This window comes from Notamacropus eugenii, chromosome 6 (assembly GCF_028372415.1).
Source record: "Notamacropus eugenii isolate mMacEug1 chromosome 6, mMacEug1.pri_v2, whole genome shotgun sequence".
NCBI classification, from domain to species: Eukaryota; Metazoa; Chordata; class Mammalia; order Diprotodontia; family Macropodidae; genus Notamacropus; species Notamacropus eugenii.
Genome location: NC_092877.1, coordinates 305,127,397 through 305,154,815, shown reverse-complemented (window position 1 = coordinate 305,154,815; position 27,419 = coordinate 305,127,397). Strand labels below are relative to the sequence as shown.

The window sequence follows — 27,419 nt, the reverse complement described above, 5'->3', positions numbered from 1 at the left end:
GCCTAACTTAGCACTGTTCCTTGTGTCATTAAAAATATTACTTAAGCAGAACCAGAAGAACATTGTACATAGTAGAAGCCACACTGTGTGATGACTAACTTTGATAGACCTATCTCTTATTAGCAATGCACGGATCTAAGACAAGTCCAAAAGACCCATGATGGAAGATGCTGTCCAGAGTCTGAGTGCAGATCAAAGCACATTATTTGCTCTCTCTTTTTTCTGTTCTTTCTTGTGGTTTCTCCCATTGGTTCTGATTCTCCTTTTCAACATGACTAATGTGAAAATAGGTTTAATATGAATATATATGTGGAGCCTATATCAATTTACACACTGTCTTGGGGTAGGGGGAAGAGGAGAAATAGGGAGAAAATTTGGAACTCAAAATCTTAGGGAAGTGAATGTTGAAAACTAAAAATAAATAAATAAATAAATTTTTTAGATCACTTAATAGAGCCAGAAAGACTAATTGAATTACAGAATATTGTCATTTTTTTCAGCAGCAACTTCAGATGGATTGCACTTTCTTTCACAAAGTACCATCATTCCCCCCCAATTTAAATATGTAAACTATATATATATATATATACATACATACACACACACACATATATATCCACATACATTTGTGTATATCTCTATGTGAACCTCACTCCATCTGCATGTACACAAATAAGAACAAGAGGTGATTTAGATATGTCACTTTGGGAATGACTGTGTCAATTCCAGTCAGATTAATTATCCTCTCATTTTTAGAGAGCTCTTATTGGGCTGATTTCAAAAAGACTATGGGCACTGGTAGAGCAGCAACTGTCTTTTAGATCTCTTTTCCACAACTGGCAAACCTTGCTCCTATTAGTTGCTTAATAACAATAGTGATAAGTTAGAATTTATGCGGTGCTTTGAGGTTTACAAAGTGCTTTACTTATGTTAACTCATTCGATCCTCACAACATCTCTTTGGGGTAGGTACTATTATGATCACCATTTTCTAGATGAGAAGGGTGAGGTACAGAGGGCTTAAGCTGAAGAACACACAATTAGTGTCTGAAATAGGATTTGAACTCAGACCTTCCTAATTCAAATTTTGTTCTCTATCCACTATGCCACACCTAACTGCCCTGCATAAATAAATGCCTTTATTTGTTTTAAATATGGCAGCATTCCTCACCCCAAAATGAAGAGAAATGACTGGATGCTTTCTTGAAAAAACTGACACATTTTTACATACCTATAATGAATACTGATTTTACTTTACAGTAGATTGTTATGTCTTAATCACCCAAGTTTTAATCTATTATAAGTAGTTATGAAACATATGCATATATTTAATCTTCATTTTGCAGATGAAAAATTAAGGCTTAAAAGTGAAATTACTTGGCCAGGGGAACACAGCTATTTAGTGGCAGAACTAACGCACCATTTTAGACTCTCTAACATCTAAGGTGTGATTTAAATTCATTTGTAGTCCTTGGAATTTTTTTTTTTAAAGTTCATCAGAGGTGCGCTAATAACTCCTTCATCAGTTTTGTTAGGGAGATTTAAACCTATTTCTAAGTGACTCTGATTATTACCAATGTTATTTTTTCTAATGTGGTTTCCAGAAGCAGTATAAGTTTCTTAAACCATGGTTTTCATTTGAATATTCCTCAAAATTTAAAAGAAGACTTCAGTATTTGATGTAGTTACCATTGCTGGTGGGTTTAGTAAACAGTGACTCTACTGACAAAATTTACACTGAAACCAAAGGAAGAGTGATTGGAAGTGATAGAAAAAAAACAAGTATATTAATCCTGAGTACATTGTTTTCCAGGTATCTAAGCAAGCCAAAGAGTTTCTGGAGTATGTATATGAGGAGCCACTGATTGACATCCAACAGGAAAATCCCATGTTGTACAGACATGTTGAGCCATTGGCAACTGTTGTCCGTTTAAGGCAGCAACTGAAATCTCTCCGAGCCTATTTGTTCAGCTGCCGGGCTGCTGTGGCTGAGGATCTTCGCAGAAGGTAAGCCCTATGTCAAGCATTTCTAATTTGTTTTTCTCCCTTCTGTGAGGGGGTGAGGCTCAATCATTTCTAAAATTCCTATCACACTTTTGATTCTTTGATTCTCTTTCCAGGTATCATCCTACCTCTCCAAATTAATCTTAGACTTTCACCACTGGGTTCTTTTTATCTGATTGAGCTAAAGCAATGAAAGACTGGGAAATAAGGAACTTTTTAATACACTAGCCAAGTACCTAGAGCTGAATATTGTGGGCAGTACACAACAGGAAAGTGTACTTGAAACCTACCTTCTTAAAAATCATGAGGGAGATTTTTTCATTAAACATATATGTAACATTTTATGTTTTGCATAATTATAATTTCCATTTATCTTTCAGATTAAAAACAGTAAGTTGATTCAAAAACAAATTATTGAAATCCAGTTTCCTAAGAAGGAAACAAATCTATAAGAAATGGCAGAGTTGGAGTTGTAACTTGTAACCCTAGAATTTCCTTTCCTTAGAATGTCCTGTATAATGATAATTATGCCGTTGAAATAAGCTGCTTTTCTATATGTACTTGGCTAGATAGAGTTATCAGAAATAACTCTCAGACATCAAAGCATAACTCCAGGTAGAAAGAGTATAGAACATTGCATGCAATGTAGTCTGGCCTTACAGGGAACATATTGTCTATATCCCTATTTTTAGATATGCTTCCTATAAGCAAACTTTAATAGCATTAGTTACCTTTTCAGTGTAATGTTTTGCTTTGGTTAGAATCTGCCAGATCAGGGCATGCATTTAGAATTAAAACAGGAGGACCTCTCCTCAAGCAGGATGAGTAAGACTTCTTAAATTATTCCAGAAGTTCAGTGGTTTACCACCATGTACTAGACCTTGCTGCCAGACCACCGGGAGAGAAAGGGTAAGCCTGGAGAGAATACACTCCTTTTGCTGGGAGAATAAAGGTATGAAGGTAGCAGTCTTCTTTCTTGCTCTTCATTTATCTCCTGGATGTTCATAATACCTGTCTAGACAAACCACTGAAAAATTGGACAAATGGCCTGCAGCCCACTTGCCTGCCTACTCCCATTTTTGGAGAAGCATTTGGTGTGGAGTCAGCCACTAATCTATGCCTCCATTTTGTCCCCAAATTTATATGCATCATAAGAACTGTAACAAATTTTCTAAAGTTCCACCCCTAGAAATCCCATCCCAAACAGCACCACCCAAGGACCTGGCATCAGAGAAAAGTGCCTAGCAGAACTGGTCTACTCTGTTCACTTAAATATGTATATTATGTGATAGGGTGGCTAGAGCACACGGTTTTCCATCAGTAGATTGTCAAGTATGGAATCCTACAGGGCACTGCAGGAGGAAAAAATGAACAAATGCCAATAATTCACTGTCATTGAAGGTTACCATTGCTTATATTGGCTGGTTATTGGTGCTGCTGTATTATCTGTACAAAGCTGAAGAAAGAGCCCTGGTACCAAGAAATATTCAATAAGCATAGCAGATGCTCCTTAGGCATTCTTGGTCCTACTAAATGACTAAAATACATCTTAGAGGAAAGATGCTTAAGATACTCTCTGAAGCATCCGGACTTCCAGAAACCATCTTCAACCTATTTTCACAAAAGTAACTGTATTTAGAGAAGAACAGTTGCCTCTCAGTGCATCTAAAATTCCCTATTGCCAAAGGCTATCTCCTGTGAATCTCTCATTTTAACAAAAACTAATTCTTATGCTTTCGAGGTTGACCAGCAGCACCCTTTGAGAGAAGATAAGATGATTCCAAATGAGCAATTTAAGCTCCCCTTCCTTACATCCCAGACAGAAGGAGTTTATATATTTAGATGGATCACTTAGAATTAATTGCATATGTTGCTGATTCCTTACAAGAAGTTTAAAATGTTTGAGGAGACTAGAGGTTGGAGGGTAGAGAAGAGGGAGGCTGAGACGAGAGGAAATCCAGTTCTTATCTAATTGTAAAAGGCATTCTCTTTCTGCCCTGTCTTTACCTTCGTGGATGAGTGGCTATTAATCACGAGCAAGTGAGCCCAGCACAGTGAAGAACTGCCAGCGCTGTGTAAACGGAATAAAACAAACTGTTAATGTTGCTGTCAGGAGGAAACCTAAAGCAGCCTGACAAATCGTGTTGGCACTTTAGTGCTCAGAGAACCGCACTGGTCACCTTCCTTATTAGGGAACCAGCAGATTGTTTTGTGCCTTCACTTACTATTGTGGTTTTCACCATTGTTGTTATTGTTGTTGAATTGATACCTTATTCTTGCAACCAAATGTCAACTTTCAAATGACAATTAATGTAAAAGGAGTTGGTGTCTTCCATGAAATCTGACATGTTTACTCTGCTGACAGCTCACCATTTCTGAGGGGTCCCAGATGGCTGCGCAGCTAAATTAGTTCAGGACCTAGTTGACTGTTTAGAGCAAGAATTATTTATAACGGCTGCCACATGGAGGTGCAAGAAAAACTGTGCTGTAAACTTTGGCATCTAGGAGAAAAGTCAGGATCTCTCCAGACTCAAAGCTTTGGAGACTCCTTTGAGTGAAACCCCCCCAAAATAACTAGAGTGGCAGAGACAACAGTTTCCAAGTAGATAGCCCATAACATTCACTGGGCTGCTCTCAGCATCAGCAGATGAAGCATGGCTAGAGATGAGTATTTTTGGAGATGACTAGGGACAGAGGCTTGGGAAAGGGTAGTTTGAAGAGAAAGAAGTGTTCGGTGGTCTCAGGATACTGGTTTTCTGAGTCTGGCTTAATTTGTTTTCTTCCCAGGAGATGACTAGTCATAGATACGTACCCCTCAGAAGCCATGGGAAAACATATGCTTTTTTTATGGGCAAGCAGAAAACTTAAATCCAGTCTTTGCCCCGGACCTCGCTCTGTTGTTAGTCATCCTTTGTCTGTTAGCTCTTTGCTCTCTCCCTCTCCAGTGATTACATTCTCGCTATCTCTTAACACGCTCAGGTTTTTCCATGCTAAGAAAAGGTCTTTCCTTAAATTGCTGTGCTGTCCCTCTTCTTCCTTTGTCGATGGGGTTGTTGGTGTGAATTAGATGAGCTCTGAGATCCCTTTCAATGTCGACAATCTATAAATTCTCAAAAGAGAGACTGACTCCTTTCCCCTCCACGCCAATTCATTGCTTAATTCCTCCTAACCTGCCTTTTAATTCTTCCACTTTACTGAAAATGCTCTTTCCAAGATCGCCAGTAACCTCCTAATCCTAAAACACAATAATCAGATTTTCATGTTCTTCACTCCCCTTGATTTCTCTGCAGCCTTTAACACAGTTAACTGCGCTTTCCTTCTTGAAAGTCTCCTTTCTTGCCCTTCAATGGCACTGTTGTACCAATTTTCATAAGGATTTTCTTCTCTCTTTCCACCCTCTCTTCTAGCCTCCTAAACATTGGGATACTCAAGAGACAATCTCTTCTTCTGGGTGGAAGTGGATAGAGCACAGCACTTAGCATCAAAAAGATCCATTATCAGATACTCACTAGTTATGCAAACCTGGTCAAGTCCCTTAACCTCTCCGAGCCTCAGTTTTCTCATCTGTAAAATGGAGATAATAGCAGCACCCACATCCTAGGATTGTTGTAAGGATTCAATCAGGATATTTGTAAAATGCTTTGCAAACTTTAAAGCTAGCTTTATTATTAACTAGTTAATAGAGTGTTATTATAATATTCTATATAACCTTATTATGCCTCATTATTTTATATACTTATAAATGTTATTAACTAGCTAATAAATGCTGGCTATTATTATTAACAGTATTATCATTATTATTATTATATGTCACATTCCCTCTCGGATATTTCATACATGTTAATGGTATCAGCTGTCACTTCTATATGAACAGTTTCAAAATCTGGATTCTTAGCCCAGAGCTGTCACCTAAATTCCGTTCCACATCTCCAGGTGTCTAGTAGACATTTTCTCTTAGTGTTGGGAAAACCTTAAACCAAACTACTGAAGAAAGTTATAGAATGTACTTCCCTGGAAACCTTTATGAAGAGAATTGCTGTCTACCTTGGACAATTTAAATGCAGGGCAAACATAGAGTGACTGACACTAAAACAGCAAAATCTTTAGACAAATTTCAAAACTTTTACTACACCTAACGGAACTCCTAATCCGGCTCCTACTGCCCTTCCCCCATTTCTGAGTCTCTGTAGTTTGAAGTTTATCAGCAGGAAGGAGAATGACAATGGTAATACCTTTGACAGAAGTGGGGAACTCTAGATATTCTGCTTATTTTGCAGCAAAGATGAAGGTTTCAGTTTTAAATATTTTAGTTTGATGTAACAATAACATTTTATATACATTCACTTATGAAACTTTAATATTTTTAAACATTTTATTTTTCCCATTTAAATATAAAAACAATTTTTAACATTTGTTGTTGGGATTTTTTACCTTTTTAGCTCCAAATTCTATCCCTCTCTACCTCTGCTTTTCACTCCCTGAGACAGTAAGCAATCTAATATAGATTTTACATGTGTAATCATGTAAAACATTCCATTTTGTGCAAGAAAACTTAAACAAAAAAGAAAAAGAAACTGAAAGATAATATGCTTCAGTCTGTTGTCAGACTCCTTCAGTTCTTTCTCTGAGAACAGATTGCAATTTTCATCATGAGTTCTTTGGGATTGTCTTGGATGATTGTATTGCTGAGACTAGCTTGTCATTCACAATTGTAGCTTTTGATATTTACAAAGCACTTTTACATCACATTTGAACTGCATGGAAGCCCTTTAAGATAGATACTATGGGCATTATTATTCTCATTTTATAGCAGAAAAATGTGCTTGATACAATTATTTATTTTTATATGTTTTGTTTTGATATAACAGATACCTCAAAAAACACCAATTTTAAAAAATCTCCTGTAAAAATTATTTCCCTTGAAAAGAATAGCTTAATTTTTAGGGAATATCATATATGTACCAGACTTTTCATGTCTCTGAATTTTGTGAGGGATATCATACAGCTGAAATCCATCAAATTTTGGCTGATACAACCAGTTGGTCTTTAGCAAGAAAAATCTGGCTAATATTAAGTCTTTGAAGAATAAGCAAAATCATGCTGCATTTATTGTTACCACAAAATTAGCATTTTAGGTTATAGGAGCTGTGTGGACCCAGTGATAACCCACACAGGTGTGTGGTTAGCACTTTCTAAGCTCCATCAACTATAAAATTTCAAATCTTAGGACTGGAAGAGACCTTGTGTTTCATTTTATCCAGTGGTTCTCAAATATAGTGGTCTCAGGACCCCTTTGTACCCACAAAAATTAATGAGGACCTGCCCCCAAAAAGGTTTTATGTAAGTGAAATAAATAGATACTATATTAGATACTATATAGCTACTAAACTTACTATATTATACTTACTATATCTATATATCACATACTATATCTATAAAATATATATTTTACAATATCTAGATACTGTATTAGAAATTAAAACATGTTGGTATTATCATGAAAACAGTTTTGATTTTGTGGACCTTCTGAAGGGTCTTAGGCCCTGTACTTGGAGAACAGCTAAAATCTATTTCCTTGATTTCATAGATGCGGAAACTGAGACCCACATACATTGAGTGATTTTCCTAAGGTCACAAAGTTGTGAACATAGGTTCTGTGATTCCATCCAGATCCAGTACTTATTAAACTATATCATATCATGCTACCTCTGGTCACCAAACCTTCATTTTGCTCTCTGTAAGGGTTGCCATTGGCAAGTCTGCTACAACTCATTTGAAGTTAGTTAGCTAAAACTGACATTAGCCAGCCTGCAGTTAAGTGGCACAGTGGATGGAGTGCCAGACCTGGAGGCAGGAAGACTCCTCTTCCTGAGTTCAAATCTGGCCTCAGACACTGACTACCTGTGTGACCCTGGGCAAGTCACTTAACCCCGTTGCCTCAGTTCATCATCTGTAAAATGAGCTGGAAAAGGAAATAGCAAACCACTGCAGTTTTCTTCGGCATGAAAACCCCAAATGAGATCACAGAGAGTCAGATACAACTGAGCAACAGCTGACATTTGGACTTAGTTATAACAGATATACTCTGCAGTGACCAGAGAACCCAGGAACTGTTAGAAATCAGGTTTACTTATCTTCTTTGATATTTTTAACAAGCATCAACGTTCCTCACAATCTGTTTCCAGATTTCCTTTTCTCATTATCCCCCTCAGATGTTTTCCTAAATAGCAGTTTTCAAACCATTTTAACTGCTCAAACTCCTTGTAATATAGCTTTCTCCTTAAATCTCAATCAGCAAATAGATGATCTGTGTCACTGCTTAGTTGATAAACTGAACCATATTATACTAATTACTACAAGAAACAGTGCTTTTCTTCCCCCCTGCCTCCTACAACCAGGAGGTAAGGACTGCCCTTAAAGGAAAATAGCATACGCCATTTAATGAGCAAGAAGGGAAAACCCTGCAAAGCCAAATGTTACTTTTTATAGTGTTTGTTAATGTAAAATCTGAAAAAGAGGGGGAAGCATTAAATAATGACATGATTAGAACAATATTTTTGAAAATTATTCCTTTGTTTATGTCATTTTCTCTTTGTCAAGAGAAGCAGCACAAGAGAAGCAGGGATATAGTAGATAGAAAGAGCTAGCCTTGAAGCCAGGAAGACCTAGGTTTAAGTTCCACCAATGATGCATACTGGATATGTGAACCTGAGCAAGACCCTTAAACCATTCAATGTTCAGGGCCAAAAGCATCAAACTCCTGGTATAAGCCACAGTCAAAACTACCAAGTGTGACTCTAATCAGATTAAAATTAGGAAAAAAAAATTAATTAGGAAATACTTAATAAAAATGAACACAAATACAATACAACATAGATAATGTTAGTTTGAGGTTTTCTAAGTCATTATCCAGCCCACAAGGATATGTTTTCTATTTGAGTATGACATAATTGTTAGGTAAGTCTCTAGGTTGAAGAGAAGGTGCCCAACTTGACTGAAAGAGATGATTTCCTCACCAGTGAGTTCTCTATGCTAGTGAAATCACAAGTCCAAAGCCTATCTTTATCCCCTTTAAAAGAAAATTTGGAGTACTTTTTAATAGGATAAACTTCTTGGAAAATTTGAGCCAGAAATTATACAAAAGATAAGAAATTGCCTTTTTTTTAAAAAAATCACAGCAAAGAATAATAGACAGGCTATTTGCAAACACTTTCCACTGTCCAGCCTGCATGTTGTTGTGAAGAGACTTAGCAACAATTTCCAAATGAAAGTGTTAGAGAATCCTTTATTATACTCTCTGTATCTGTCTCTTGGACCAGACATAATATCTCATGCCATTTGTTCACTTTTTCTAACAATAAGATTAGCAAAATAAGATACTGAAAGAAATGATTCAGCCTTGTTTCTTCTGTTCCATATAGGTTGCTGTAGAAATGCCCCTCTTTGGTTGAAAATTGTTTTTCCATTAGCTGAGAGGATGGCTAGAAGTCTTAACTCTAGCCTAATGTAACTATTTCAAGAAAACCTTGCATCAAACATCAAGAACACCAAATGATACCTACTGCAAAGCACCTCACAGTGCTATTTGCTTATTTCAGCGGCTGCCTGTGGCCTTCAGAGGAAAGAGAGTGTCGTGCTCTAGCCCAATAAAGATGACCCAAGTGTGTGGAGCACACACTTAGGAAGCTCAGTACAACATGAAGAAATGGTTTTCCATTTTAAATCACTCTTCACCCACTTCTGCCCATTCCTTTCTTTTGGTTTCTTTCCATTTAGAGCCAGAATCTTCAGATTTGTATATGTGTGTGTGTGTGTTTTGTATATCTTTTATTGAAATCTGTTCAATGGATCTGAGATATTTGATTACAAACTTTTTTTAGCTGAGTTTTTTTTAAATACCATTTATTTTTTAATTATCAAACCTGTGAGGGCAAAGGCATTAGCCTAGAGGAGCTGTGTCATGACCCTAAAAAGTATGTAATCAGCCAGAGATTGGGAAGACAGGTTTATGGAATTACAGATTTAGAATGGGAAGGTACCCTGGAGACTGTCAGATACAGCTCCCTCATTTTACAGACATGGAAATTGGTGAAGTGACTTTCTCAGGTTCACACAGCTAGTAGTGAGTCTAAGATGATTTGAACTCAGGTATTCCTGACTCCAAGTTGGGCACTCTGTCCACTTTAACAAATAGCAGCCTCAGTAAGCTGTACCTCGCCCTCACTGAGAAAGGCAGTGTTGGGTCTTGGCTTCAATACAGCCACTGCTACCCTTATCTCCCAACATTCCACCACTTAGTCTCCTCCCTCTGCTGTGTAAGGTTCCTCCCTCCCTCCTTTCTGAGCCTGCCATGGGCCCTCAGGGCCCTTATATATACCCATTGCAGCTGTATAAAGTGGCATCAGAGACATGCTGGCCCTATCCCTGCCCACCCCCAAGTCAACTTGTGGCTACCACAGTGCTGCTGTGAGGCTGGAGTTTGGAGGGGCAGTGATCAGTAAGAGCCCTACTTTCCCCCTTTTCATTCTGGGTGGAACGTAGGATGAGCAGGTGTAGATGGATCAAAGATATCACCACCTTAACATTTCCTCCTGAGCGTCCATGGTAGTGTTAGGCCACTGGCACCTTTCTGATCAGTCTGTTTCTCCTCATTTCAAAGTGTCATCTTTGACTCCTCACTCTCTTTCACCCCTTATTTGCATAACCACTACTTCCCTTGCTCTTCCATCTGCTCCTTCTCTGGATTGACCTGGGGCCCCCACCCCCCTTCAGGCTCTCCTCTCTTCTCTCTTGAATGATTGCAGGAGTCTCCTAACAGGTCTTCTGGCCTCAGGCCTCTCCCCACTGCAACCCATTCTGCCGCAGTGATTTTCCTAAAGTTCAAGTCAAGCCATGTCACTCCCTACTGACTCTGGGGAGTCTAGGGACTCAAATATTATTTCATATTTGTAGCATTCTTTGACATTTATTTCCGCACAGATTTTATGATGTGTAAAATTATTATTACCATTGTATATGAATGTAATTTCTAAATATGTACATATATATGGAGGGGGTGTGCTCAAAACTTTCTTTACAACAGAGGCTCCTGATCAAAAGTTTATTGACTGCTGCTCTAAGGAAATTGAGCCTTAAGGAAACGGTGGCATCATCCAGTCTAGAAAAGGGTCTTTACTGCTTTAAAAACATGGCACAATCCTTTTTCTTATTATGAATGTTTGAGATTGGCGAAAGTAAAGTTGAAGACTTCTAAGATCACCTACATTAACTAAGTCCTGATAAATTTGATGTAGTATCAATGCTATAATGTGGAATGAAGTCTTCTAGCTAGGATTTCTACCTTTGAATTCAGACATAGTCATCTCCACGTTTTTGACACAAGGCACCTGCTGAATAATAAAGAGACAGTCTTACGTACGGTCTTTTTCTTCCACTTAATTTTCATCTTTCCTCCCCAAGTCGTTACAGAAGCTGGGAAATGAAGTCTTGCTTGCCTCCACAGTAGGCCATGTAGTTCTGAAGATGATGAAATGAGAGTGGCACATGAAGTGGTGATGCTAACCTATCTTTGTGAGGCCATAGCAGTTTCCCTTAGTTGTCTTTGGTACCAAAGAACCTGATGATGCCCTGCTAACCAACTCCATTTCCCTAGTTTGGCAGGGGAGTTATCATTTTTACAGCTTATTACGTCTCTTCTTTGACTTGAGTGTCAGAGCAGAACAGATTATTTTGCAATGTCTTTAGTATTACTGCTTGTGTAAACTACCTGTTGGAGGAATAGTAACCAAACACTTCATAAATAGAAAGATCAATTAATATTTAGAAACAATCAGCAAAGCAAGACAACCTGATTAGGGAACAAGGAGCACTCACCTGCAGCAGAGATTCTGTTTACCAGAAGATAATAAATGAGGGCATTTAGATATGTCCTCGTAGGCTCATGTGCTGGGGCTTAAAGGAAATGGGTGATCCTAGATTATCCTTTCAGCAGAAAGACACAGCATTCTGGTTTTTTTAATTTGAAAGCATTGGTGCTATAGGAGGAGTTATTTGAAGGGGCCAGAAGAAGCAGATTGCCAGCCATGTAAAGATGATGTGCATTACTGATGAGACTTAGGGCTTCTGACTTGTGACCTTCACCATAGTGTCTTCTGACGTTTTCTGAACCTTAAAGTTATTTAATACATGACTGAATATCTTTCCTTGTGTGAATTCAAGGGAAAGCAGTCCTGAAATTCCAGTTTGAGGGGGGTTGGCAACGAGGAGCTTTTTTTTGTTATTGAATTTGCCCCAGGTGAATATTCAACAACATCGTAGTTCCCCTACAAGGCTTACCCCAAATGACCAGGCATTCACCCCTCTCAGTGCTGTGTGTTATAGGAACCTTAGACCCTAAAGTTTTATATCTTCATAGTCTTAGGATCTCTTCACAACCCAGCTTCCCACTCTATGTGTATTAGAGAGCTCCAGTCAAACATTTTAAAAGTTCCAATCTAAATCTAATTATTACTTGGGTAGCCCAATTATAAATCAGCAGGGAAGTTGTTACTGATCACGGTTTTCTTAGCCCTGTTATCAAGTCTTTTTTTTTTTTTTACTCTATGCTTCCTTCGCCAATATTCTATTTAAAGTTCTGTGGAGAATGTTAGAAGCAGTCTTGCAAATTCAGTATGACTTGGAAGAAGCAGACAGCAGCAAGAATCATAAAAGCATACTGCCAGAAGTAATTTCATTCATACCTCTGCTTTCTGGTAACCCAGAATCATCCTAGACATATGAAAACTGTTTCCCCTCCTTTAAATAGCAGTCTCCTTCAATACTTCGTATCAAAATATTCCTTGGTGCTCATTTTAGTATCTGACACTTCTCACTGTCATGAAAATTTTCCTCGTATCTGATTTCATAAACTAAGCCATGCCTAATTACTACTGGCATGCTGCTGCTTCTAGCTTCAGTAAATTAGAAAAGTTGTTTGTCATTATCTGTATAAAAGCTTTTTTTATACTTTAAAACTATTATTAAGTATCCTGACCACATTCTTTTCTCCAGGCATAAGAAGCCCTGATCCTTTGACCTTTCCAGATAGATTTATTTTCCAATCCTATAATTATCTCAACCAACGTTTATTAAATACTCACCTCAGAGAAATCATAGTACTAGAAACTGTGGAATAATTCAGAGGGAAATCATAGGCATGATTCCTCCTCAGAACCTATGATCTAAAAGGAGAGAAAATACAAACAACATATTTAGGATCACCTGTAATAAACACAACCTAACAACACATGGGGCAGCCAGGTGGCTTGGTAGATAGAATGCCAGGTCTGAAGTCAGAAAGACTCATCTTCTGGAGTCCAAATCTGGCCTCAGACGCTTACTAGCTGTGTAACCCTGGGCAAGTCATTTCACCCTGTTTGCCTCAGTTTGGTCATCAGTAAAATGAGCTGAAGAAAGAAATGGCAAACCACTGCAGTATCTTTGCCAAGAAAACCCCAAATGGAGTTATAGAAAGTGGGACATGAGTGCAAAATGACTGAACAGCAAGAAAAAAATAGAAATAGAAATCATAATGAATCATTGCTATACAAATATATTGGAGGGGATAAGACCTGTTATGCTACTGAGAAACACGAAGTTATCCACCTCCTTAAACCATGAATCCTAGAATTAGACACAGGATTCAAGCAATGAATGAATAGAAAAGCATTTATCAAGCTCTTTATTGAACCGTGAATATAGCATTGTGCTGAGTACAAGAAATTATTTTTTTCTTTAAGCTGCAGATCCTCATCTCCCAGAGCAGTGCTGTACTGTCTGCCCTCTCACCCTGAAACATGAAACCCCTTCCTTTCCCCTGTTTTGGATCCATTCCTTTACCTCCTCGCTTACTTTCCCAGAGGCTTTCGTCTTCCTGAGAGATTCCAGGAGTTATCTTCCCTCTGTCTTCTTTCTGTCCTCCTCAGTGTGTATGTAGTTTAGTCCAGGATTTTTCAGGCCTTCTTCTCTGCCCTTACTTCATTTGACTTTTGCTTTTCACCCTTGTTTCCTTACGTACACTTAGAAAGAAAACTCTTAATAGTCTCTCTCTTGTTATTTTGTTGCTGATCTTGATGCCTGGATTCCCCTTCTTGTGTGTGTTTGTCTTTCATTGCCAAAGAAGACCATGCCATCAGAGGAATGATGACATGACTTGCACTTGACTTTGTTTTGAGTGAGGGAGGGCTGTGCAGGTCACCAGCCTCACTTCTCCTCCAGAGCCATCTGAATCCAGTGACCAGATGTTCATCAGGATGACTGCAGATGACCCAGGATGAGGCAATTGGAGTTAAATGACTTGCCCAAGGTCACACGATTAGTGAGTGTCAAGGGTCTGAGGAGACATTTGAACTCAGGTCCTCCTGACTCCTGCACTGGTGCTCTATGCACTGCACCACCTAGCTTCCCCTTCCCCTTCTTGTATTTCTGTTCTCTACAGTGATTGAGAAGCATATGATTTCTTCATGTCTGGTTTTCTTTGTAGGAATATTTCACATGCCTCTGTTTTCATGGAATGTCCATCTATTTTTCCTTTATAGTTACGCTCAAATTTTCAGAGTAAGTCACGTTGGGCTGTATCTTGTCCTCCCTTGCTTTTCAGAACATATTATTCAATTTCCTCCTATGTTTTCTGGTGGATACAGGATAGTCTTATGTTAATCAAATGTCCTTCCCTTTCCTTATTGAAGGTCTTTTCTGCTGGTCTTTTGAAGAATCTGTTGTTTGTCAGTGGAATTCTTCATTTCACTATTAGTCCTGCTTAAGAAGTAGTCAGGGGATGGCTAAAAGATGCCCAGTTGCCTTGGATTTTACTGGCTCTGCTCCTTTCCTTCCCTTCCTTTCCCTTCCCTTCCCTTCTCCTTCCCCTGTCCTGTCCTGTCCTCTCCCAAAACTTTAAACCTCCTGCACTCTGAAACTGGGAAATGGGCCCCTGCCTAAGGGCTCCTCTTGACCCTCCTTGCTTCAGAGTGATTGATCATCAGTGGTAACTGTTGCTGTTCCCACTCAGCCTGAAGTCTTTCTCTTGGCCTCATTAAAGGGGCCGTGCCCTGGCTGCTGCTTCAGCAGGCCTATTCAGTGTCTTGCAACATTTATTCGTAAATAGCTAACTCTTTAACATGATCTAGAGGCCATGTTCCCTTGTACTATTAATGTCTTCCCTGTTGGTTCATCTGCTCAAAGTATTTAACTGAGTTTGCGTCCTCCTGAGGTCTTTGGCAGTGTCAGCTTTTTTACTTTATTTTCCCTGCTGTTGATAGTGATTTCTGTCTTAGAGATGGACCTCAGAAGCCATCTCAGCCTTCTCCCATGCTGACCAGTTCATCACCAATTCGGCCTCAGCTTCTGCCCCAAGTCACAGCTGACCCCAGCTGGATGCCAGGCTCGTGCTCATAGCCACACACATGTCCTGCCCTTTTCATTCTGTTCCTTCATTCTCTAGTCAAGTTAATTTGTAGCGTAAAGAACTTAACATGCTATCTAAGCCCATGCAAATTTCTGCCTTTTGGATGGGGTTAAAAGGTCTAAAGGGATCTAAAGTTGAGTTCTGTTGCAAGCTGGTACATTGGCTTATGCAGTCCTGCTGCTGCTGAGAGTGTATGGGGACAAGTGTGGGGGATGGGGGAAGTAGTGCACCATGGAGTTTAGAGCAGGGGTGGGGAACCTATGTCCTCAAGGCCACATGTGGTCTTCTAGGTCCTTGGTGTGGCCTTTTGACTGAGTCTAAGTTTTGTAGAACAAATCCTTTTATTAAGGGGATTTGTCCCATGAAGTCTGTATTGTCAGAGGGCCATACTTGAGGACCTAAAGGGTCACATGTGGCTTTGAGGCCACAGATTCCTCAACCCTGAATTAGAGATTCTGCTCTGTTGTTAGCTCCTTGTGTTTTACCTTCTTTAGTTTCATGGTGTCTAGACCATGGAGATAGTTGAAATTGCTTTATTTCTTGCACATAATTCCTTTATGGAAAATTGAAGAATTCATGAGTATGGAAGAAAGTCTAGTCCTCCATCTCATTGGTCATGTGACATGGACATACAACTTGAGTCACTTTAAAACTCCCCTTTGGCTTTTTAGTTTTTTGGGATCTTGTATTCTAAGTGTGTGGGGTGGCTCAGATCCCTACTTAAATTAATTATTCAAAGGCCTCTCAAAGTGATGACAGAAAGATTTATTTACTAGATTCTCGAGAAGCGGGACAATCCTATACCAGTTCACCTGGAGCAGGAAAGCTGAAGACAAAGAAAAGGCAGTGATTTATATAGACCCTAATGCAAGTCCCTCCCCCCCCCCCCCCCCACTGACCATTATTCTCATTAGCTGAGAATATGATCTTACATTCTAGACATGAAATCTAACCAATCCCTTTTGAAATGAAGACATTGAAGAATTAGGTAAACTTTATCCAATCATTGAGACCCTAATGTACTGCACAGTTTTATATCCTTATATGGAATTATTCTGTTCTAAAAATATAGTGACCTTGAGCCTCTCAGTCTTACCTCACCCCTGGGAGAAGAATTACAATCTGAGAAGTCTTCACTAAACCTATTCCACTCATAAGTTTCTTTTTTTAGGATGTATATTCAGTTCATAGTATCTTACCAATGCTCAATGGCATTTAAAAGGTAATTGTATTGAGTTTATTAATAGTTTTTTTAAAGTAAAACACTTAAAACCTTATGGCTCAGAAACGGGATCTACTAGGGCATTGAGAAATTTTTCTCCCCATCTTTTCTTCTGCTATTGTTTCCATCGTGATTATACTTACTTTAAGAGCCCTCTTTACCCATTACAATCCGTGTACAGATAGCATATGTCTCATTTAAGGAGAATAGTTGGCATCAATTCTATGCCAGCTTCCTTCTCTTCTAGATTGAACTGAAGATAGAAAAGGTTAAGAAAATAAAGTTGTATTTTTTTTAAAGACACTAAATAGCTATGAATTTATTATTGTGGAAGTGACCAAATAGGTGAGTGCAAATGCCCTATTCAGAACTAAAGAGGTTCTTTCTGTTTTCTTAGAAGTGATCAAGCAAGCTCTAAAATATTCAGCAAGCTGTTCAACACCATAGAAGCACTGCCGAAGTATATACTTTAAGAAGTCCCATTTCTTCTTCAGATACATAAAAAAGCAGTCATGGTATCTATTTGAGGTGGGAATGATAGTAGTTTTTTCTCTGCCATTTCTGCATTTCAGTGTTGCTAAGCTATTCTGGCTTTTTTTCAGTCTATGTGGTTGACCTTCAAGCCTTGGGGTTTGCTTAGTCTTAACCTTTTTAGTTCAGTGCCAGTCTTCCATATTTTTACCACCTGTGCTATATTAGGTAGAATAGCTTTCGGAACATGGTGTAGAACATGTTCGTTTGTCTAAGTTGGCATGCTGTTTGCCCTCTTTTTTCCCTCACAGTAAAGAAAGGAAAAAACAAAGTTGTAGTTGATATGCCGTCCCCTCCAGGCAGCTTCTTTATTTAGTGTATCCATGAAAAAATTTCAAATTAAAATTTAGAGACACCAGTGGTTGCCAGTAGTTTGCAATGCTTCTTTTAAAATCCTTTGACAATTTATATACTGGGGAATGGCTTTATATAGTGTTAGTTTAGTTAGTTAGTGGTCTATATATCTTGAATACCAGACCTTTATCTGAGAAATCAGACGCAAAGATTTTTTTTTCTATTTGATTGCTTCCTTTCTTATCCTTGATGCATCCATTTTATTTGTACAGAAGTTTTTTTCAGTTTCATGTAATCAAAGCTATCCATTTTATCTTTTATAATTTTGTCTATTCCTTATTTGGTTGAGAATATATCTCCTCCCAGTAGCTGTGAAGGGCATAAGATCATCAGATAGTATATTCCCTTCTCATTTTTTATAGTATGATCTCTAAAGTATTAAAGTCATAAATCCATTTTGAATTTATTGCGGACTCTGGTTTAATAAGTTTTTCTAAGTTAATATCTGCTGGATTGATTTCTGGTTTTTCCCAGTAGTTTTTGTCAAAAAGAAAGTTCTTTACTAAATAATCTGTTTTCAGTTTATCAAACACAGAGTCATTGAGTTCTGTTTGTCTGATTCTCCCTTGTCTTTGTTTAGTCAATACCAAATGGTTTGTATGACTACTACTTTGTTATGTAGTTTGAAGTCCCTTTCATCCCTAACATTTTTCATTTCCCATGATATTATAGATCTTTGTTTTTCCACCTGAATTTTATTATTATTTTATTGAGTCCCGCAAAATATCACATTCATAGTCTGACTGTTGTAGCATTAAAGTGGTAAACTGACTTTGGTAATATTGTCGCCGTTTTTGTTACATTGGCACATATCTACCATGAATATTGATATATCTCTAGCTTTTAAGCTGTTTTTGATTTCTTTAAGGAACACTTTATAATTGGATATGTACTGGGATTTTATGTGGTTCAGCAGATAGACATCTAAGTATTTTATACATTTCGTACTTATTTGGAATAGTATTTCCCTTCCTATTATTGCCTCTTGGATTTTGTCATTATTATATAAAAATGCACTTTGTTTTTGAGGGTTTATTTTGTAGCCTGCACTTTATTCAAGCTATTAATTGTCATTTACCAAAGAAACAGGGCAACACATTAATGAAAAGTTGATCTACATTCCACCGTTGTTAATATTACTCATTTCTAGACAGAAACACTAGTTTTGTGGGATTTAGAGATTCCCAAGGAAAATTAAGTCTTGTGACCTAACCTAACAAGCACTCATACTGTTTTCCTTGTTTTCAGAATTTTCCCCAGAGAATACCTCCTTCAACAGATCCATCTGTACTCTCTTGCAGACCTACAGCAGGTAAATTATCTTAGGGGGCTGTTTCCTTTCTATCTTTTCTGTCAAAAAAGTCTTCGCTTTGCTAATTATGCAAGTTTTTATTGTGGCTTATCAAATTCTATGGATTTCTATTTCAACAAAAGATAAAGTTTCTAGGTTAAAAAATAAAATGAAATAAAAAATAAAGACCTACAGGGTATGAGAATGTTATGCCATTTGATATGTACTCATTCCCTTATTTTTAATCATTGAAAAGCTGAAAAATTATACCCCATGTTTAAAGTAAAATTTGTTTTTGTACCTTACTGACTCATGAAGGATGTAACTGGTCATAGCCAGGAAGGAAAACAAAAACAAAGGGCTGCTTCTGTGGGCAGCCGATTCGAAAGTCCTAAATGCAATAAGTTTTGTTTAATCATTTGCATCAGCTACCTCTAGACTCCTGAGATGATGCACAGCTCTAATTATTGAGATATTTTTCCTCAAGCCTAAATTGGCCTAAAAAGATCCCTATGGCACTCCAGTGGAGACCTCTTTCCATGTTGCCGTTGAACTTGAGTTCAACCTTCCAATTAGTTTTGAAGGCATCTGGTTATATTATTGTCCAAATTATATCTCTCCATCTTCTATACAAGAATAGTCTATAGGATATCTTACGACAAGCATTGCTAAAACCTAGGTAAACTCTACCTACAACATTCCACTCATCTACTAGTTTAGTAAGCCAATCAAGAGAAGGAAGCAAGCATAAAACGGGAGCTAAAAATGGGAAAGGGTCCCACATGTACAAAAATATTTATAGCAGCACTCTATGTAGTTGCCAAAAACTGGAAGTCAAGGGGATGTCCATCAATTGGGGAATGGCTGAATAAATTATGGTATACGAATGTAATGGAGTACTATTGTGCTATAAGAAATGATGAACAAGAAGACTTCAGAGAGGCCTGGAAGGACTTATATGACCTGATGCTGAGTGAAAGGAGCAGAACCAGGAGAACTTTATGCACAGCAACAACCACAGTGTGTGAGAGTTTTTTCTGGTAGACTTAGATTTTTGTAATAACACAAGAACTTCTGAAAAAAAAAAAAATCCCAATGGTGGACCTCAAGGCAAAATGCCTTTCACACTCAGAGAGAGAAATATGGAAGTCACTCACATAATGTAGCAGATCATGTTTGTGTATGTGTATCTGTTTGTGTATCATGTTCTGATTTGTTATACGGATTCTTTCATTTATCTTAGTCTGACTACATAGCATGACTATAGTGAAAATATACTCAATAGGAAAGTATATGTAGAATCTATACAGAATTGTATGCAGTGGTGGGGAGGGAGGGAGGTAGTGGGGGGTGGGTGGGGAGGGATAAAATCGCAATTGTATGGCAGTGATTGTTAAACATTAAAAAAATAAAAAAATTAATAAAAAAAAAAAAAACGGGAGCTAAATTATGAGTGCTTTGTGATAGGGGGGATGATCAGCAGTTTCAAATATAACAGAAGGATTGGGGCGGGGAAGAATTCAGTAAATTTGACTAGAAGAATACCATTAGTGACTTAGAGAAAATAATTCAGTAAAATGTAGATAGAAACCGGATATGGAGGCTCAGAGAATGAGTAATTGGTAAAGAAACAGATTAAATAAATAATATTTCAATATACAGTATTTTAGCATCATTAAAGTTGTCTTTTCTTCCTGTTTCTCCATTCTCTGTACCTTTCTAATGTTTTGTTTCCCCTCCATTCCTTGTTATTTCCCCTCACAGAGACACAACCATGAGATTTAGGGGATAGTTAAGGATTTTCTTTGTCTCAGATGCTCCCAAATTCCATTTTCCCTACCAGTATATGATAAAACTTTTACAAAATTGAAGAACAGTTATGGGAGAAAGCAAGAGGATACTAGTTATTGTATCCTTCCTCTGAAAGAAAGGAGAGAAGTTCCTCAGTGTCCCTCCCACCCTGGAGCTGCCCATGCCCCACTCACTGACAGGCTGATGTTACAACATGGCTTTGCTTCTATTACTGCCTGGCTCATGAACCTTCCGTGCCCATTTGGGTCAAGTATAGACCCCAAAATTTGGCCCATATTTATCTTTCTAACTTTAACTTCCAATATTACCTACATGTAGCCTTCACTTCTGCCAGACTTGACTGCCCATTCTAGCCTACACATGCCCTGCAGTGCCAGCTCTCCTCTATCTTTGTTTCAATTATTCCAGCCATCTCCATTTGAAAACCTGCACCATCCTCAGGATCCAGTTAAGATTGCCACATTCTGCTATGAAGCCGTCCATGCTTTCGCAAGCTGGAAACACTCTTGGATTCCTACTGAACTTACTATCTCTGCTACTCATTGAACACTTATCTTCTCTTACTTGATATTAATTATCTTTTAATGGATACATACTTTACCTGCCCACATAAATTATAAACTCCTTAAGAATAATTCCACTCAGTAGACATATTTTAAGTACCTACTTCACAAGGCATTATGTTAGGCCTGGGAATATGAATTTGAAAGTCAACCAGGCCCTGTACCCAAAGGGCTTACATTCTTCTAAGGGGATAAGGATCTGTCAGATGGATAGATGATGGATAGATAGATAGATGATAGATAAATAGATAGATGATAGATAGGTAGATAGATAGACAGATAGAGAGATAGATAGAGAGATATTTAGACAGACAGACATCCCAATTAGTAACTGGCATAATTGCGCACAGTAGGTTCTCTGCAAAGATTGATTGGTTGGTTGGAATTCTTTTTTTTTTTCCTCTTTGGAGTAAGCAGATTCTTCAGAGCTGTTTAAAAGGAATCAACTTTACATAGCACAGTAATGAAGATGACTTTATGATGGCAAGCAGAGACTGACAAGAATTTCTGTTCTCTGCTACTTAGGGAACAATGGATGCCACATTTGTTTTATCATGAGACTGAGGAGTGATCCTTAGTAAGGAGAAAAATAAAAGCATTTATAATTTGCTATTCTGTCCAGATGATTCTCTGGGAAACAATCAGTCACAATGCTAACAGACATTTTTGTTTATTTTGTGTATGCACCTGCCCTGGGAATATGAGGATATAGCACTTTTTAAAGTACCTTGTAAAGGAAGCATCTTTTAAAGCTCCTAGGTGATGTGGTACTTGGAAATTACTTGGAAAAAATGGAATGCTGAATGGATTTTCCTTGAAGAAGTTTTTCAGAACCAAGTTTTGTTATCAGATGAAGTAGCCAGCATTGGAGTAATTCCACATTAATTTTTAAACGGCTAAGTGTTGTAGCCATTTTGCAGTAGTCCATTTTTTATAAGATTTTTCTGTGCCCTGCTGCTTCTTCTTTAATAATCCTGCCATTAAATAGCAGGCAGCTTAAATCAGAAGCAGCAGCCAGTCACCTTGGTAGACCCAGACCATTAGCTCCCAGAGCCTGTAAGCTGTTTAATCAGTTCTCAACCTTAGTGGTAAAGTGGTAGAGGCAATCAACAGCTTATCAAACTCCCTGTGGTAGGGGAAAGGCAAGAGTCACAAGGCATCCTTGGGTTTGACAGTTTTTTCTAACCTGTTTCTTTGTGCCTATCTTTACAAGATCTCCAAACTTATCATATTTAGAGGAAGTTTAATTCAATTTACAGCTTCTGCTAGAAGGGCATTAAATTAGATTTAGCTTTTGATCTGTATGTGTCCCATCAGTGCTGAAAGATTTCTTCTACCCCCCCATTTATGATTAAATTTTAATCAGATTGTTTGTCTCTACAAAAGAAAAAAAAAGCATATGTTGAAAGAGAAAGACATTTTCTTTCCAAGAAAGGAAAGAGACTGTTACATTGCTGGAAGGCTCATGAGTGCTAGAAAAGGACATCCTGTAAATTAACTCTCACCCCTAAAATGTGCTTTGCCATCTTAGCTCTTACGTACTATTGTCGTGGTTTGTCAGAAAACACTATGACCTTCTAAAAGAATATGATGTAGGGAACATTCACATTTCTACAAAGTTTTCTGTAAAGCAAATTTATATCATATAAGTTTTATTTTGTCCTTGCCTTCCATTATAAAATCCAAGACACAAACTTTCTTGGATTCCTTTAACAAGGAATTGTTGTGCCTAGGGAAATACAAAGTTCAGATAAAATAGAGTCCTAACTTATAGTAGAAAGATAAGACTGTCAAGTCAAATCAACAGGAATTACCAAGTGCCTACCCTGGGCCCTCTTTACCAATACAAAGATACAGAGAAAGGTAAAAGCAAAACATTCTAATGGGTGAGAGAATATGTAAACAACTAGATATAAAAAAGGGGTGGGTGGATGTGGGTGGGTGGTAGACTGGAGCTAGACGCAAGGCACTGATGGCAGGGAGTAAAGTGTAAGAGCTAAAGGCAGAAAGGAACACCAGAGGATTTTATATTTTGTCCAGGAAGTTACGGAGAGTCACTAGAGTTTGTTGACCGAGGGGATAAAAAGGTTTTGAAAAGCTGCTATAGTAAACCTTTGGGGGAGGTTAAAAGGTTGCTTCACTTCAGCTGAGGGCCAAGTCGTGATGACTTCACATGCATTTGGAGTGGACCCAGTCATCAGGTTTTCACAATTTTCTACAGCTTCATTTAGCAACATGTTAGTAGGCATTAGATTGGTGGGCAGCTAGGTGGGGTGGTGGATAGAGTGCTGGGCCTGGAGTCAGGAAGACTCACCTTTCTAAGTACAATCCAGCTTCAAACACTTATTAGTTGTGTGACCCCAGAAAGTCACTTAACCCTGTTTGCCTCAGTTTCCTCATCTGTAAAAGGAGCTGGAGAAGGAAATGGCAAACCACTCCAGCATCATTGTCAAAAAACCCCAAAAGAGGTCACAAAGAGTCAGACATAGCTAAAAATAACTAACAAAAAGATAATAGAGTAATCAAAGGCCAAGATTTAATAAGGCAAGACTAGCTGATATGATAAAATACAAATAACATGCTGTTTTTTAAATGAGTGTAGTAAAATATTAAGAGATTTATATATGATACTTTAAGATTTGCAAAATGCTTTACTTGTCTCCTCTGATTCTCAAAGCAACCTTGTCAATAGATATTTTAACTAGTATCATCCTTATTTTACAGATGAGAACCTGAGGCTCTGAGAGTTTAAGTGACTTGTCTTGTGGCTATACAGCTAGCAAATATTAAAGGTGAAAATGGGAAATTTCATTCCTAATATTTTATTTTATTTTTTTTTATTTTATTTTATTTTTTTTTTATTTAACTTTTAACATTTATTTTCACAAAGTTTTGGGTTACAAATTTTCTCCCCTTTTATCCCCTTCCCCCCCCAAACCCAAGCATTCTAATTGCCCCTGTGACCAATCTGCTCTCTCTTCTATCCTCCCTCTCTGCCCTTGTCTCCATCTTCTCTTTTGTCCTGTAGGGCCAGATAGCTTTCTTTACCCCTTAACCTGTATTTCTTATTTCCTAGTGGTAAGAACATTACAGTTGATCCTAACACTTTGAGTTCCAACTTCTTTAGCTCCCTCCCTCTCCACCCCTTCCCTTTGGAAGACAAGCAATTCAATATAAGCCAAATCTGTGTAGTTTTGCAAATGATTTCCATACTAGTTGTGTTGTATAGGACTAACTATATTTCCCTCCATCCTATCCTGTCCCCCATTACTTCTATTCTCTTTTGATCCTGTCCCTCCCCATGAGTGTCGACCTCGGATTGCATTCTCCTCCCCATGCCCTCCCCTCTATCCTCCCCCCGACCCTGCTTGTGCCCTTGTCCCCCACTCTCCTGTATTGTGAGATAGGTTTTCCTATCAAAATGAGTGTGCATTTTGTTCTTTCCTTTAGTGGAATGTGATGAGGGTAGACCTCATGATTTTCTCTCGCCTCCCCTCTTTATCCCTCCACTAATAAGTCTTTTGCTTGCCTCTTTTATGAGAGATAATTTGCCCCATTCAATTTCTCCCTTTCTCCTCCCAATATTTCTCTCTCACTGCTTGATTTCATTTTTTTTTTTAAGATATGATCCCATCCTCTTCAATTCACTCTGTGCACTCTGTCTCTATGTATGTGTGCATGTGTGCATGTGTGTGTGTGTACTCCCACCCAGTACCCAGATACTGAAATGTTTCAAGAGTTACAAATATTGTCTTTCGATGTAGGAATGTAAACAGTTCAACTTTAGTAAGTCCCTTATGACTTCTCTTTGCTGTTCACCTTTTCATGGTTCTCTTCATTCTTGTGTTTGAAAGTCAAATTTTCTTTTCAGCTCTGGTCTTTTCATCAAGAAAACCTGAAAATCCTCCATTTCATTGAAAGACCATTTTTTCTCCTGAAGTATTATACTCAGTTTTGCTGGGTAGGTGATTCTTGGTTTTAGTCCTAGTTCCTTTGACTTCTGGAATATCCTATTCCATTACCTTCGATCCCTTAATGTAGAGGGTGCTAGATCTTGTGTTATCCTGATTGTATTTCCACAATACTTGAATTGTTTCTAGCTGCTTGCAATATTTTCTCTTTCACCTGGGAATTCTGGAATTTGGCCACAATGTTCCTAGGACTTTCTCTTTTTGGATCTCTTTCATGCAGTGTTCTGTGGATTCCTTGAATATTTATTTTGCCCTCTGGTTCTAGAATCTCAGGGCAGTTTTCCTTGATAATTTCATGGAAGATGATGTCTAGGCTCTTCTTTTGATCATGGTTTTCAGGTAGTCCCAGAATTTTTACATTGTCTCTCCTGAATCTATTTTCCAGGTCAGTTGTTTTTCCAATAAGATATTTCACATTATCTTCCATTTTTCCAATCTTCTCGCTATGTTCTGTGATATGTCTTTCTCATAAAGTCCTTAGCGTCCATCTGTGCCATTCTAGTTTTGAAAGAACTATTTTCTTCAGTGAGCTTTTGAATCTCCTTTTCCATTTGGCTAATTCTGCTTTTGAAAGCATTCTTCTCCTCATTGGCTTTTTGAACCTCTTTTGCCAATTGAGTTAGGCTAGTTTTCAAGGTGTTAATTTCTTCAACATTTTTTTGGTTCTCCTTTAGCAGGGAGCTGATCTGCTTTTCATGCTTCTCTTTCATCCCTCTCATTTCTCTTCCCAGTTTTTCCTCCACCTCTCTAACTTGATTTTCAAAATTCTTTTTGAGCTCTTCCATGGCCTGAGCCCATTGGGTGGGCTGGGACACAGAATCCTTGATTTCTATGTCTTTGTCTGATGGTAAGCATTGTTCTTCCTCATCAGAAAGGAAGGGAGGAAATGTCTGTTCTCCAAGAAAGTAGCCATCAATAGTTTTATTTCTTTTCCCTTTTCTGGGCATTCTCCCCAGCCAGTGACTTGACCTCTGAATATTCTCCTCACACCCACCTCGCCTCCTGGTCCTCCCAGCCAGCGTTTGGGGACTGGGATTCAAATGCTGCTTCCCGCCTTAGGGCTTTTGGCGGGGGCAGGGCTGCTATTCAGTGTGAGAATTAAGTTCAGATGGTCAGGTCAGGGCAGGGCCGCCTCTCAGGCTCAGTTCCCTCAGGGAGTTTATTTATGTACAGACCTTCCACAATGGATCCAGGCTCCCGCCCGCTTGGGGAGCCCCTGTCTGCAGCCACCTCTCAGCTTCTACCTCCCGGGGGGGGCCCGAATCATGGGGGCACCCCACTCCCCTCTCGACCCGGCAAAGAGACTCTCTCACAGACCCCCGTCACCTGTGGGTGGAGGGGCTTGTGCCGCTACTGGAGATCCCGTCCCTGAAGCCTGCTCAGATCTGTACCTCTCGGAGCTGCGGCCGCCGCAGGTCTGGGCTGGGCTCCGTGTCTGCAGCCTGACGGACCTTTTGCAAGAGGTTTGCAGGTCCCTCTGTGGGTGGAGGGACCCGCGTGGCCGCTGGAGATCCCGTCCCCGTAGCCCACTCGGATCTTTTCCTCACGGTGTCGGGCCGCTGCAGGGCTGCACTCAGCTCCCAGTCCCGGCACCCAGTCCGCAGCGCGAAGGACCCCCCGCGAGAGGTTTGCAGGTCTCTCCGGAACAGAAATCTCCCTCGCTCCAATATTCTGTGGCCTCTGGGTGCAGAATTCACCGTGAGTTGGTCCCCTCTAGCCGTTCTGTGGGTTGTGGGTTCGGAGCTATGTGTATGTGCGTCTTTCTACTCCGCCATCTTGGCTCCGCCCTCCATTCCTAATATTTTAGGATGAAAAATTTATAATACACAGAACATTACTAACATGGAATATAAAAGCCACCATAACTACTAGGCTTGGAGTGAAAAGGATCTGAGAGCAAATCTCACCCCTAACGCTTACTAGCAAGTCATATGGCCATGGAAAATCACTTGTCTCTCTGATCTTCAATTTGTTCTTCCATTAAGTCGCATAATAATACCTTTGGAGCCCACCTTAAGGAGTTGTTTCAGGGCCCAAAGGAGATCAGAGTCAACAAGTGTGTAGCCTACAATGTGCCAAGCACTGTACGAAGTGGTCAAGGTACAAACACTGAAGTCAAAGTCATAACATACATAAGGTGTTTGCAAGCTTTAAAGCACAGTATACATGTGAGTTGTTAGCATCCATTAGAGGTAACACTCTGTAAAGCTTTAGCAGTCTGACTAAATTCT

The 27,419-nt window shown here is 38.8% G+C and overlaps 1 protein-coding gene across 6 annotated transcripts in view; it reads left to right on the top strand.

Moving 5' to 3' along the window:
- The window catches only part of PLEKHM3 (pleckstrin homology domain containing M3), a 209,441-nt gene that overhangs the window by 94,620 nt on the left and 87,402 nt on the right, over window positions 1–27,419 (top strand). For 4 of the 6 annotated variants that reach the window (XR_011968868.1, XM_072617409.1, XM_072617410.1 and 1 more), the window contains 2 exons: window positions 1,813–2,006; window positions 18,800–18,863. Coding sequence is in view for 5 of the 6 variants with exons in the window: in XM_072617409.1 (XP_072473510.1) it covers window positions 1,813–2,006; window positions 18,800–18,863 (258 nt within the window). In the remaining variant the exon portion in view is untranslated. The other 2 variants (XM_072617411.1, XM_072617412.1) reach the window with 2 other exon arrangements.